This window comes from Labeo rohita, chromosome 9 (assembly GCF_022985175.1).
Source record: "Labeo rohita strain BAU-BD-2019 chromosome 9, IGBB_LRoh.1.0, whole genome shotgun sequence".
NCBI lineage: Eukaryota > Metazoa > Chordata > Actinopteri > Cypriniformes > Cyprinidae > Labeo > Labeo rohita.
This window is the reverse complement of record NC_066877.1, coordinates 28,234,321-28,250,343: the sequence shown is the minus strand read 5'-3', so window position 1 is coordinate 28,250,343 and position 16,023 is coordinate 28,234,321. Positions and strand designations below refer to the sequence as shown.

Here is a 16,023-nt window from a genome sequence, read left to right as displayed (position 1 = left end):
AGTCATTGACACAGTTCAGCTTTTTAAAAGCTGACTAAATAAGCTTACCATTGATGTATGGTTTGTTAGGATTTCACAACATTTGGCTGAGATACAACTATTTGAAAAACTGGTGCAAAAAAAATCAAAATATTGAGAAAATCAGTAAAGTTTAAAGGTAAAGTTGTCCAAATGAAGTTCTTAGCTAAATCTAAAAAAAAAAAAAAAAGATATTTGTGGTCCAGAGTCACATTATATTATATTATATTATATTATATTATATTATATTATATTATATTATATTATATTATATTATATTATATTATATTACATTACATTACCCTGGACCACAAAACCTGTCATAAAGATAAATTTTTCAAAATAGAAATGTATACATCATCTGAGCTTTCTACCGATGTATGGATGTATTTGTTGGGATGGGACAATATTTGGGCAAGATACAACTATTTGAAAATCTAGAATCTGAGGGTGCGCAAAAAAAAAATTAAAAAAATTAAAAAAATTAAAAATATTGAGAAAATCACCTGTAAAGTTGCCCAACTTATGTTTTTAGCAATGCATATTACTAATCAAAAATTAAGTTTGGATATATTTACAATCATTTTGACCCATACAATGTTTTTTTGGCTATTGCTACAAATATACCCATGCTACTTATGACTGCTTCTGCAGTCCAGAGTCACATATTATATTATATTATATTATATTATATTATATTATATTATATTATATTATATTATTATGCTATATTATATTATAAGTGAATGCAACAATGTGTTTTTGGCTATTGCTACAAATGAACCCATGCTACTTATGATTGCTTTTGCAGTCCACAGTCATATATTATATTATATTATATTATACTATATTATATTGCGTTATATTATATTATACTGTATTATATTGTATTATATTATATTAAAATATTAAAGTGAATGCAACACTAGTCTAGTGTGTCTGGACAGGCACAAAAGTCAGAAGGGACACAGCATGGGTGCTGCCTAACTGTGTCTTCATCCAACATACATATTACACCTGAATGTCATCAGAGAGAAATGATGGCAGTAAAGGTAGTGCAAGCCAACAAGGACAACATGGCTGTGTGGCGCAGGAAGAAAAAGCAGGGGGTTTAATCTAGAAGTGTTTATGTTGTTTTGAACAGATGGCACAAGTGGCTAATGGCCAAAAGAACAAGCAAACACAGGCTAAGGTAGAGGGTCACATTCCTTCACATAAATTTGTATATGTAATGACAGGATGCCTTAGTGGTGTGATGGTAATAATAGATAATGAGTGAAGAGACAGGGATATTAGTGCTCCCATCATTAGGATGGAGGCAAATGCTATTTTTGTGCAGACAAAAATATAATTTTACCACTAGTTGTGCATGTGGCAAAGCAATAGCAGACCAGGCAAAGAAAAAGAGTCCAGATGTGTGAGAGCACACTGAAAATCTCTGATTAAAGAACAAATAAAAAAACAACACACACACTACTAAGGGTTCCAAAAGGAATTCATTGCAAGTGATGTCACAGAAAAAACATTTTTGGTTCCAAAACAAACCTTTCAGTGAACAGTTCTTAAAAGGTTCTTCTTGAAACAATGCATGTTAAAAAAGACCTAGATTTGTAATACTGATCACGTGAACTTCTTTGAACAAAAGGTCAGATGTTCTTGCTTCCATTGCCATTTGGATTAAAATAAGCAAATAATGAAGGGTTTAGGATTGGCTAGTGACTAGTCAAAACAATGCCACAATGAATGCACAGTACAATAAACCTAAAGGTGGCCCAACAAAATATTAGAGTGTGCAACCTTTTTTTTGGACGGCAGTTTAAAGTCGACTCCAGCACATGCCAAAAACTTTCAATGGGGTTAAGGTCAGGACTCTTTGGTGGCCAATCTCACAAACTGAGCCTGGTGAATCTATGTATTGCCATCCAGAAATATGAACATGGAAGCATCATCTGTTGTTTTGAGAAATAAAAAGCTATGCACTGCATCAGAGAAGGTTATAAGAATTGTTGCCAAACATACAGTACGACATTCCAGAAACATATTAATCACTGCAATAATGATTCAGTTATAAAATCTTACATATTTATTTAAATCTATACAGTGACTAGTGGCCAGACAGTGTACAAAGCGTGTATGTGAATATATATATGAAGAGTTCAGATGCAAAACCAGCTAAAAGCCATCTCGGTCAAAAATGAGATAATGATACTGAGTGAATGCTCCTGACGCATATTATATGTCCATCAAATACTTTTACTTCAAATTCGCTAAATTCCAGCCTCAGCCCAATCAGAAGTACTGGTACTTACATAGAAACCTATACAAAGTAGCCAGAAAGAAATGCTCATTTTAAAGAAATACGTCAGACGGATTTAGAGGCTTTTGCATCTGAACTCTTAATATATATATATATATATCTCAGAGGTTGCGTTAACTGAAAATTGTCCATCGTTGACAGGAAAATCTGAAGGCTGTGAGGGTGATCTTCTGTAACTTGTAACTGTAATTCCCACTCCTGTCTAGTTGGTGGCAAGTGCGTTCCAGTGTAGCAGCAGAGCAGGGGATCCAGAACAAAAACAAAACTGTCAAGAATCTTTTGCTATGCATTTGATTAAGTACAGGCGAGTATGCAGAAGCTACAACGATCTATCACGCCACATAAAAGAGCGCCAAAACGGTATTTTTTGCTTGAATTTCCTAATGAAATGGACAGAATCTGAAATCTTGACACTTTGATTCACATTAAAATTTAACACAAAGCTTAGCCTATTGCGATTTATTGGATGGAAGGCGAGCTATGTACTGTTCATTCACTAACTGAAAACAAACATCATAGACCAAAAGATCGATTGGGATTTACGAATTGATATTGGTTTATAAAAATGAGAATATATTAAAATCACTGTCACTGCAGGGTGTGGTGTTGAACATGAAAATTTATTTAGTCTCATCTGTTCATCTGTTCTCTTCTAAGCCTACATCGTCCTGTAGGTTCATAATTAAAAATGAACGTGAACAAAAATAAAAGCAGTCAAATGTGTTATTATAATAAAATATGAAAACTAAACTGATGGATAATAATAGATTATGGCAGAATTTTAAGACCCTGTCTGTCAAAATGACAGACAATGTTGAAGTCTAACGCAACCTCTGATATATATATAGCACTCAACTGTCTGTGAAATAAAGCTTTGTGCTCGTGTATCCTACCGCTCTCATTTGGCTCAAATCCAAATTCCATAATATTTCCATATTTGCGATGCATTCAAATCCTAAACTATTATTTATTATGTAAATTATAAACTTTGTACTCAGTTGCGTTCTAACGATGACATAGTGAGGCGGGCGCGCTGATTCACTGTGTTTTATTTTGATAAAGTACCAACTGCGTTGTCAAATTAGCAATGCTAGGAGCCTGGAACTGATATGTTTTGTGTTTGTGTGCACCGGTTACTTCAGTTTTCCTCATACCAGCAAAATCAAACAAATAGGATGCAGCTTTCTGCCATTTGAGTTTCCTTTCTGTCACAAAACTGAACTGAAACTCAGCAAATATAGGCTACGTTACGTGTCGCACATTTTTTTTTCCCTTGTCTATCAGTTAACTAAATTAAATATATGTCAAGTATTTACTCCTTGTATGTATATATGTACTGCAGATTTTATAGCATATATATGACATTAATTTGATATAATACTTAGAATTTTTACATGTAGGTGGAATAAATTGTCATTTGTACTACTGTCTGTTTAAAATAAATGAAAAGAAACCTAGCATAGTAGATTTGTTTTTTGTGTTTTTCTGTTGTCCCGAAATTGTATCGAACCATGACCCTCGAACCAAGGTACGTACCGAACCGTGACATCTGTGTACCGTTACACGCCTAATATATATATATATGTATATATATATATATATATATATATATACACACACACACATTTCTGGACATATTTAAATGTACTTTTAAAAAACACAGAAAAATCGAAATAAATGTATAACTATTAAATATAAAAAATAAACTAATACAAGTCAAAAATGTGGGTGTATATATGTATGAATACACAAGTCCATGTGTTTGGATAGTATGGCTGTCACAATTCTTTGATTTAATTTGAGTACTCAATTATAACAAAAATTCTCGACTGCATTTTGCCCGTGCCGAGTAACCGGCAATATATTGGAAGTGGCGCATTCCATGGACAAGAATCCATGAAACGCATTATTAGACCGTTTTCTAAGGTTGCATGATATATTAAACCAATTTAAAAATAATAAATCATACTACTGTTGTGAATTAACAAACGCTATGACTACATGTGTAGGTTACGTGTATCTTAGAGTGGCTCCGTTCATAGTAAATTCTGCTCCACACAAACATTTATCATTAACACGTGTGAAGCCCCTCAAACTTTATCCCTGTATATTGCTGTGAGTTTGGGTTTATTATAATGTTCATCTAGGAACACAAGCGCCATTTCATCAGATTTATAAGGTAAATCAGTTATAAACCTAGGTCAACAAAGGAGAATACATCATTATTTTTCTCAGTATTAAGTGGACATTTAAATTAAATGTTATTTGGTCAATATAAAACAAGAATTAGATCGCACAGTAAATTGCAGGCCTTTAATGCATAATGTACATTAGTTCTATTGTTTATAATATTGTGAATTTTCAGTTTTGTTCAATAAAACCATGATTACTTGCTTTTGATACTTTATTTGAACCAGATATTGCCTCATTGCTATTATATATGTATTTTAAGTCATTTCAAATGCTATTATTTGCATAGGTCTTTTTTATTACCTTAAAAAATTAATTACAATTATCGAGTATAATTACTTGATTAATCGTTTCAATAATCGACCGATTACTCAGTTGCCAAAATAATCGTTAGTGAGAGCCCTATTGGACAGTTTTAATTTGTGTCAAATTTTTGGTCATCATCTAATCCTTATACTAAAATGTGGAAAATATTCTTATAAAGCACAAGCAGATGTGTCCAGACTTTTGACTGCTACAGTAACCAAAACTGTAAATAGAAACAAATAGCCACAGGAGCTTATAAATTATTGCTAAGACGTGTCAGAGAAATGCTGGAGGCTCAATACACCAATCTAGGAGGAAAGTAGTGTTTGGTTGGCACAGATTACCCCTGTGGTGAAAGAGCACCAGAAAATAAACATCTCAGTGGGAGGACACATGGCTGGGCAGAGATAACACTTCTGTAAATGACAATCTAGAGCACATGGAAAAAAAAAAAAAAAAATGGTAATAAATCTCTAATGCGTCCTAAGTGCTGTGAGCTCCACTTAGTAAAACACTTCTGCCGACCTGTATGAATAGCTCGGGAAAAGTGGTTTATAAAAAGCTCTGGTGGAGTAATTGTGATTAACAAAATACTATTTCAATTAGCCTATTCTTAAAAGGCAACTTTACATGCCCTTCAACATAGCGGCCAAATTGGGATCAATAAAACACAGGTGGTATTACGACAGGCATGTTGTTAAAAGGAAGATATAAATATTATGCGGGAACACATGGGGACTTTGGTCAATATTTTATTCTCGTTTATTCATTTCAAATATGTTTTTGTGGCTCAAGTCTTTCATGAAGTCTTAGCTTATTGTAATAGGCTGCCAGAAAAAAAGTAAAAAAAATAAAAATAAAAAAAGTCGATGATATATTTTTGATATAAAAAAAGCCAACCACACACTATGAGCTCATTAAATGTGAAACTTACTGCAAAATCTTTTGTCAACTTAGCGACATGAAAGATGTTTTCATCAATAAAAACATTTTCTGGTTCATGACCTGCGAGTGGATGTCAAGGTAAATCCATTACAAACGGCAATAAACACATGGCTGGTTTATAAAGAGTGAGCAGCTTCAACATGCAGAATACAGCACATGTTAAAACCAACAAAAAAGATGAGTGAAGCACGTGTGTCTCTTTGGACCAGTTCACTGCATGTCATTTAAGGGCACAGAGTGCATCCGTCATTGATGCTGCCAGAGACTGATGGATAAGCCATGCTGAGATGCTCAAATAACATCCATCTCACAGAGGTGAACTAGGTCATGATGACATTTGGAAACTTGCTGAGGTTTCCTTAAGAAAATGTAACCCATCTGCATTGTGGTTATGGTAGTGTTGTAGCATAAAAGTTAAATGTTGTAATTTGACCACAGAATGTTGTGGTTAAAGTCTATTAGATAAAAAAAAAAAGAAAACGCACTCACCCACAGGCCATCTAAGATGTAGAGTAGCTTTCTTCATCCAAACAAATTGGGAGCAATTTAACATCACATCACTTGTACACCAGTTGATCCTCAGAATGATGGATTTGTTTTTTGTTTTTTTTTAACAAATATGCATCTTTTCATTTCAAAACATTAATTAATGGACTGGAGTCATGTGGATTACTTGTGGATTATTGTGATGTTTCTATCAGACTCATTCTGACGGCACCCATTCACTGCAAAGGATCCATTGGTGAGTATGTGATGTAACACTACCTTTCTGCAAATCTGTTCTGATGAAGAAACAAACTCATCTACAGTACATAAGAGGTTAGGTACATTTTTAGCACATTTTTATTTAGGGTGATCTACTCCTTTAAATTATAAATTTGTTTTGTCTTTTTTCTTTTTAACAAATATGCATCTTTTCATTTCAAAACATTAATTAATGGACTGGAGTCATGTGGATTACTTGTGGATTATTGTGATGTTTCTATCAGCTCTTTAGACTCATTCTGACGGCACCCATTCACTGCAAAGTATCCATTGATGAGCATGTGATGTAACACTACCTTTCTGCAAATCTGTTCTGATGAAGAAACAAACTCATCTACAGTACATCTTGGATCGCCTAAGGGGTTAGGTACATTTTTAGCAAATTTTTATTTAGGGTGATCTACTCCTTTAAATTGCTAAAACAATATTAGTACAAATTGTTTATACAAGTTCAAAAGAGATCAACAGTTCATCATTACAAATGAAAATCGACTGAAAATGCACTCACTCACAGGACATCCAAAATGTAGAGGAGTTTCTTTTTTCATCTGAACCAACTTGGAGCAATTTACATCACTTGTGCACCAACTGATCCTCTGCAGTGAATGGGTGCTGTCAGAATGATGGATTTGTTTTGTCTTTTTTCTTTTTAACAAATATGCATCTTTTCATTTCAAAACATTAATTAATGGACTGGAGTCGTGTGGATTACTTGTGGATTATTGTGATGTTTCTATCAGCTCTTTAGACTCATTCTGACAGCACCCATTCACTGCAAAGGATCCATTGGTGAGCAAGTGATGTAATGCTGTATTTCTCCAAATCTGTTCTGATGAAGAAACAAACTCATCTTCAGTACATCTTGGATCGCCTACGGGGTTAGGTACATTTTTAGCAAATTTTCATTTAGGGTGAACTACTCCTTTAAATTGATAAAACAATATTAGTGCAAATTTATGCAAGTTTAAAAGAGATCAACAGTTCATCATTACAAATGAAAAACGACTGAAAATGCACTCACTCACAGGACATCCAAAATGTAGAGGAGTTTCTTTCTTCGTCTGAACCAACTTGGAGCAATTTACATCACTTGTACACTAGTTGATCCTCTGCAGTGAATGGGTGCCGTCAGAATGATGAATTTGTTTTTTTTGTAGGGCTGTCAAACAATTAATCGTGATTAATCGTATACAAAATAAAAGTTTGAGTTGCCTAATAAATGTGTGTGTACCATGTGTAACTATTATGTATATATAAATACACACAAATTAATATATATATTTAAAAGAAATATGTTATGTACAAAATATTTTTGTTTATATATAATATAAATTATACAAAAATTATAATAAATACATATACTTGTAAATATTTCTTAAATAGATACATGAATGTGTTTGTATTTATACATAAAAATTACACACAGCACACAAACATATATTTGGCAAACTGCATCTTTTCTAAACATTTCTAAACATTAATCAATGGACTGGAGTCATGTGGATTATTGTGATGTTTCTATCAGCTCTTTAGCCTCTCATTATGACGGCACCCATTCATTGCAAAGGATCCACTGGTGAGCAAGTGATGTAATGCTACATTTCTCCAAATCTGTTCTGATGAAGAAACAAACTCATCTACAGTACATCTTGGATCGGGTTAGGTATTTTAAGTAAATTTTCCAGTTAGGATGAATTACTCCTTTAAATTGCTAAAACAATATTAGTACAAATGATTTATACAATTTTAAAAGAGATTAACATTTCATCATACATCTGAGAAACAACCCAGAAGAAATTAGCTTAATCATAGTCATTCACAACCCAAGTGATTACAGACAAGCATCTCCTAGATTTATTTAAGTTAATATCCTGCTAATGTGTCCAGATAATCACCTTTCAAATTTATCAGAGTTAATATTTGCTAATGAGTTTTTTTATATAACATTGGGTTATTAACATTGGGTTAGTACATGAAATGCTAATTGACTTTTTTAAAATAGTTTTACAGAATATAGAAAACTGACAATGTATCTGATTGCATTGGATCCAAAATCCAGTGCTGTCTATATTTTGCCAAGGGTACATTGATAAACGTCAGGGGTTTCACAAACAGTACTACTATATATAAATACTACAACATTACTGTAAATAAACACACACATTCTTATTGGGTCATTTGTTTACATACAAAATAAAACAGCAAATCATTACAGAGCACTTGAGTGCTAAATACAGTCACATATTAACGCTAAGATGGAGCAGCTATTCAGTGTTTTCTTTGAAGACAGCATCACAAACACAGCTACTTTCTCTTGTTACACTTTGGTTTGATAGATCTTCACTGTATTGAGGGTGCCATCTAGTCCCCGAACAGCATGGCTTAAAGCTCACTGCAGCATTCCTAACCTTCCCCTGTAATGAATCTGCTATTGATCTAGAGCCACAGACTCACATACGGTTAGACCTCGGGCCCCATGGACAGGAAAGCAATCATAATATCCACTCTCAGTGGTATGACTCCTCAAGAAATCCCTGAAGGTACAACAAACATTTCTGCAAGGCATTGTTTTGCACCTTAGTACTCACACAAAACAAAAATAAATAAAATCAAAGACCCCAAGCTATCGATTTTTTGTTTGCTGAATGTGTTCGAGGAAGCTCATTCATACAGTGGATTGAATGCTACTTAGAAAACAATGAAGAAATTTAGAAGTCTATCAAAAGTAGGCAGGAAGGCAGAGTCCTTCTAATAGCATTTTTATTTTCTTATGCTGCTATGATATACACACTACAGCTGAAAGGCTTGTCACAATGAAAAACTGATACATGTGGGCAGAAATACACAAGTCTACATGAAATATAACCTGCAAGCCCTTTTAAACTAACACACAGGTGACAAAATCCATTTCGAATGTAGTTTGATGAAATCTTCTAATCATAATTGATCGATCTGAGAAATACACCAAAATCACTTGACTTAAAATGGCACTGTTCTACGTAACACTCACTATTAAAGGATTATTTTTGATTGTAGAAGAACACAGAGATAGCAAACCAAATAATGCCCAATGCACAGTGTATTGGTGCTGAGGTACCAGGATCAGGCACTTGAGTAATAGAACTCTGCTAAAAATGGGGCAAGTTTCCAGTTATCAAGGCAGAGCTTAACTGATGGGCTTTTTTTTTTTGGCAGTGATTATGTACTTGCTCTACTTGGTCAGCACTATAAAAGAAGGAAAGGAAATATCCCATAAATCCAGCATTTAATATTCTGTTCTGAAACACCATTAAATTAGCATACAAATTAATAAAACCAATTCAAAAAATAATGGGATAAGCACCTGCAGAAAAAAAAGGAGCTTATGCAGCTTCCTGTCGTGAGGCACAAAGCGTCCACCACAGAGACTGCAGGACTTATGTAGGTCGACTGAGGGTACGTGAATGGGAACACTGAATTGCATCACAGAACCACTGTCAACACATTCATTGTGCAAAAACCTACAAAGAACATTCTCAATCAAATCAAATAATACTGGAACTTGGGAAGAGTAGGGCAAGACGTGTCAGTGGCTAATCCATCATCCTTTTAATCGATCAAACTTGGCCAAATACTTAAAAAGGTCTCACAGGCAGCTGAATACTACATTGTATTGTATAGGTGCTTTTTAATGCAGGTTTTACATGTCAAGGTAAAGTTTCTGCAGCAGATAAAATGAATTTAATGTCAAAGCAAATAAATAAATAAACAAAAGCAAGCTCATGAAAACGTGTGTCTCTATATATACACATTTCTGAAACACTATAATTACGTACTGCACATTTCATTGCAATTTCAAAGTGAAATTGGCACATTTTTATTACTTTGGTACAGGCACGTATTGCTGCATTTTTATTATGCTGCTGGTTGGTATTGCGGCTGTTCAGAATTCAAATATCTGAGGAGTGTTGCTAAAGGTTAATGCTCTATTGTGTTGGAAATATCCCCTACACTAAACCCAACCCTAAACCTACCCGATAGTAGCAAAAGTGAATAAAAAACGCATTTGTTGATGCAGCCGTGCAATTTTAACTTCCTTATGCAGATTTGAATTTTTTGTTGAACCGTAGTTTCACAGGGTTTGTACCGGAGCTCTTCATCACTCAAGTGCAACACTGTATCTCGTGAGCTACCGAGCAAACCTACTGAATTAGAAAACTCATGGATATTAAGCTGTATATGTGATGGCAACATTCAAAAATATCAGCTTTCAAATCGCGCAGGATGTTAAAATGGTTTTGAAGACATAACATAATATTCTGCGAGTAACTGTGTGAAAATTCAGCTTTATTCATCGAAACTCTACCTGTAAATCGTACTTTGTGTAAAAAAAAGACTAAAAGTTATCTGATTTTTACTGCCTCTTGTAGTGAAAACTGCAGTGATTTGTACATATAGGTATGTTTTGCAGAAATGTATAAGGCGGCACACATTTCCAATGAGCCTATGTTGAATAAAAGACATATCACATGGATGTTTGGCATTTGGTACGCTTTGGTTCCAACTGCGCAAAATACTACTATAAAATATTTAAAATATTCTGTATCAATATTTTTTTTATATTTTTGATGAAATCCAAGAGCTTTCTGACCCTGCACAGACAGCAATGCAACTGACACGTTCAAGGCCAGAAAGGTAGTAAAGGTATCTTTAAAATAGTCCACGTGACATCAGTGGTTCAACCATAATGTTACAAAGCTACGAGAATACTTTTTGTGCGCAAAGAAAATAAAAATAACAACTTTATTCAACAATTTCTTCTCTTTCGTGTCAGTCTTTGACGCTTATTGACGAGAATACCACAACACAAGGGCCGGCGTCCTGATGTAGAATGTCTCTCTCTCTTAGTTCACTGTCTGTATATAAAAAATTGCAAGTCATCCACTCTGTCAAAATCTTCAGACATCTTTACGAAGACTGTTTTATGCACAGCGTGCATTTTTTTCTGTTTGTAAACAAGGTGCAGCGAATCTACGCATGCGTCGTGGTACTCTCATGAATGCGTGGCAAAGACTGACACGGAAGAGAAGAAATTGTTGAATAACGTCATTATTTTTGTTCTCTTTGTGCACAAAAAGTATTCTCGTAGCTTTATAAAATACGGTTGAGCCACTGATGTCACATGGACTATTTTAACGATGTCCTTACTACCTTTCTGGGCCATTGCTGTTTAAGCAGGGTCAAAAAGCTCTTGAATTTAATTTAAAATATCTTAATTTGCATTCCGAAGATGAACAAAGGTTTGGAACGACATAAGTGTGAGTAATGAGAACTTTCATTATTGGGTCAACTACCCCTTTAAGTTCATACATGTATTTAAAATGCATACAAATATGGGTTTCTCAGTGATTCCACTTGAGGACAATGTCAGTAATTGATACATCTTACCCCACTTTCCCTTATAAGGCTTGCTGTTGTGCCATCATCAATGTGCCAAACACATTCACTCCTACACTGCATTGACTGATGCTAGAGAACAGTGCTGATTGTGTCAAAGTCCTTACTAATTTGGGAGCTACTTGGCAGGGACTTGAGGTACTCCAGATGCCTCCTAGCATCTTCCTGGTTATGCCGTACGTAATAGATGACATAAGCGATAACCATCGTGAACCAACCAAACATGGTGACAAACATGGCCACATCGGTAGTCTTATGGTGAAAGTTACAAAAGTTTATGCCCGAATCCAAGACTTGGATGACAGGCTTGCCCGCGTACTCTTCCTGAACAGAGGTGTGGCAGCTCACCTCGTTCACAGTCTCGGGATCCAGCCTGAGTTCGCGCAACACCTCCTGAAGTGTGCACTCACAGTGCCACGGGTTGTTGGACAAGCTGATCTTGGCGTGCAGCCGAGCGAAGGCCTCCTTAGGGACGCTTTGCATGTGATTATGGGACAAATCAAGCGCCCGCAAGCTCTCCGAGACACCTTGAAAAGCCCCAGCATCCACGGTTTCGATGGCGTTCCTTGACAAGTCCAGCTCTTGGAGCCAGGGAAGGTTTTTAAAAGCCTGGTTTGGGATTTTGGTGATGTGATTGGAGGACAGAAAAAGCGACACAGTATCGTGAGGAAGGTCGGAGGGAATCTCTTCTAGGTTGCGAGAGGAACACTGCACTACTGTCAAACCATTCCTCTCGGAGCAGTGGCAACTCTTGGGACACGCAAAACCCATTGCACTTAAACAAACCACAGCTAAAATAAATCTCGAGATAAGGGGACAGCCATAAGGGATGAAGACTTTCCTTGACGCATGAGCCCCTCCAGGGAAAGTCATGTCCAGCTTCTTACTTTCTGAATGCTCTACACTTCAAGGGCAGTCATTGTTAATCCAAGTCATACTGAAAAATTAATGAATAAACATTACAGGTCGCGGTGTCATTCCAACAGCAGGAGTTTTTCCTTATTAACGCCCTGTGAGCACATGTGGAGTAGTGATTTATAATTTTCAGGTGTTTGAAGTCATTGTAAGTGTCCTGGGGAGAATCCAAACGAGTCCATCAACATCTGAAAGGCAATTAAACATTTGAGAGGAAAATGTTTTACAGCCAAGTTTTAATTAGAAGCCAAAAGCAGAAGAAGGATGTGAAGAGGGCTCCATTCACTTAATGTCCCTCTTGCCAAGTCTGGGAACTGCAAGAATGAAAGGAGAACAGAAGAATCACCCACACAAACAGACGTTAATGTGATGCAACATGAATTCATATTTGATCAAATATGAATTAAAGGCGGCTTTAAAGGCATGATTCACACAAAAATCTACTTCCTGTCATCATTTTCTCAGCCTTGTGTCAACCCTGTATGAGTTTCTTTCTTCAACGGAGCATAAAAAGGTATTTTTAGAAATATCTCAGTGTTTTTTTCTTTCCCTCATGCAACTGAAGTCAATGGTAACCAAAACTGTCTGGTTTTCAACATTCATCAAAATGACAAGACATCAGGGTGAGTAAATAATAACAGATTTTTTTTGGCAAACTATGTTAAGATACTCTTTGTAACATGCAAAGCAACATCATATCATCACATCAGTGCTCTGTCCTGAAATGGCTCCAACACTGACAAGATTTTATTTAAATCTGATAATCCTGCAAATGAATACATTTGTTACGCTGCATATAATCTCATTACATGAGAAAGGACTGATTTATTAAAACAAAACAAATCAATTTCTCATTTGCTCCCTTGCAACACAACGCTCATTAATGGATATTAGAAACTCCAATGACAGAACAAAATATGAATCTGAATTTTTCCCAACAGTGAGATACGAAAGACGCAATAGGCAGAATATCCTCAGCTGTTCTTTCCAAAAGGGACAAAAAGCTTAATTAGTAGTGGTCAATATGACAACTATAATTCAAGTCTTCTGAGAAATTATTAAATGGGAGTTGATTACTCAGAGCAGCTCAGACATTTTGCACTGTTTGTGGCATTTAACAATCAAAATTAAACAGTGTCAGAACAACAAGAGGGTGACGAATTCGTCACAAGAACTTCATTTCTGGTTTCTAACCTTACAAGAAGAAAGAGGCGTACTTCATTCAAGATCAGATCATAACAATGAACTCCTTACATTGTGCCTTTTGAGGAACTAGTCTACATGGATAGCTTGTACTTTGTCTAAACCCTCTCTGCTGAGACAGCAACTCATTTTACAAGTGGCCGTAAGGCAGGTAGATAATATTAATATGCCGAACACATGCTGCAGTGAAGCGACTACCGTTCTTTCCAGTGAAACTTTGTCACAGGCAGCACTGGAGACATGGAATGCATCATCTTGAAAATGTCGAAATAAAAGATTAATACACTGACAATATACAGTGAGCAATAAGCACCACAGCTCAGGATTGATTGCTGTATCAGCAGCAGCTCAGTAACAGAAGTTGATCATTGTGATGGATGCTAAAACCACTAGCCACATTCAGAATCCAATAGGATTGAAGTACTGTACATGGTTCATCTATTAAGGTGTGTTGCGAAAGACAGTGAGAATGTAACAGTACAGCTCCAGCAACCACAGCACCTTGCATTTTGGTTGCAGTTAGATATCATCACAGAAGACCCTTTTAAAAACATCCTATGGAAACCACACAAACAACTGAAAAATAATGTAACAAAAATTAAAAATATCTGAAAGGTTGGAAAATTACACCTGCCAGGTTTTCTTTAGCATTAAAAACATCTTTTTTTTTAGTTTGGGAAAAAAAAAAAAAAAAACCTGATTACAATGCAACGTTTGTATAATGTTTTAGTTTAGCACAATTAATACAGCCTACCTGAATACAAACATGTCGTCTTCTTTTTTAAACTTACAAATTACTTAAAAATTTAATATGCATAAACGACAGGCAATTTAACTTGCAAACATTTAACTTTAACCAATTGTGAATATTCATATTTTTTTCAATTACATTGTTAATAGAAGAAGGAGCGCACTAGAAGTGCCGTTTCCCTCAGTCTAACGGGAGGTGTTTCTTCTGAGGCATTTTAACCTCAAGAAAAATTATTTCAATATTTTCTTAAAGCATGAAAATAACACATGAGGGCAATGTCATATGTAGCTGTAAAACGGGATATAAAAACAACTGAAATTACGCCGACTGTTTACGGTTTAGATTAGGGCTACATGAATCATATACCTTTGACAATATTTGAGCGAACCATGGAAAATAAATAAAAAAAGACAAAGGATGAATATCATATTTTACCTCTAGCTCTCTCTTCTCTCACTGTTATTGGTAAAGATGACGGTTGTGCTATTGGTAAACAGTTTATACTAATAATGTATGGAGTTAAAACAAGACTACTGTATAGGTTCGAGGTTGTACTTAATAAATGTCCTGCTAACAACTGACTGAATACGAGAAAAGAAACGCTGAAGTGAAACAAAGAGTCACCGTGTAGAGAGACATACAAAAGACGTAAAAATGATCAGGTTAAAATAATAATGCAACATTATGAAAAAAACATTATATGACCATATAAAGACAAGACAAATCTCCAGAACGAATCCCATTTACGAACTTATTGCATTTACCCCTCATGTGTGGTTTCAAATAAAATAGACTAGAAAGTTAGCCCTTTTAATTTTAACTAAAAGCTTCATAATTACTTACCATACTTGTTGATAGTTCAGTGGATCAGTCGCCTTTGCAGTGAGTGAAAAGTGAAGAGCACACAGCAGCTATAAGACAACCGCCTCGCGCTGATTGGATGTTGAGCCCTGCTCGCTGCTCCGGAGGCTGATGGTGCGCTCGCTCCACCCCATCTGACTGACTGCTTTGTGATTTTGATTCATTCCAGTGACTCGAATCTTTTAAATCGGTTCACCACAAAGATTCGCTCACTGGCGGTTTCAAATGGAATCTTTTGAATGCCGCAAATGGTATCATTGAAACACCAAAGTTTGGGGGGTGCCCACCTGATGACCCCGATGAAGCTGAGACCTCT

The 16,023-nt window shown here is 35.5% G+C and overlaps 1 protein-coding gene across 1 annotated transcript; it reads right to left on the bottom strand.

Annotated features, from left to right (window-relative positions):
• Positions 1-11,698: 11,698 nt before the first annotated feature.
• lrrc3 (leucine rich repeat containing 3) lies at positions 11,699-15,795 on the bottom strand. Its single transcript, XM_051118329.1, has 2 exons — positions 15,690-15,795; positions 11,699-13,206 (listed from the first exon to the last, which is right to left on the bottom strand). The coding sequence occupies exon 2, from the start codon at positions 12,848-12,850 to the stop codon at positions 12,050-12,052; it is 801 nt and encodes a 266-aa protein (XP_050974286.1). The 5' UTR covers positions 12,851-13,206; positions 15,690-15,795; the 3' UTR covers positions 11,699-12,049.
• Between the last annotated feature and the right edge of the window lie 228 nt (positions 15,796-16,023).

Excerpts from the sequence above, each read along its gene's own strand:
- lrrc3 (XM_051118329.1), bottom strand. The coding sequence starts at position 12,850 with ATGACTTTCCCTGGAGGGGCTCATGCGTCAAGGAAAGTCTTCATCCCT.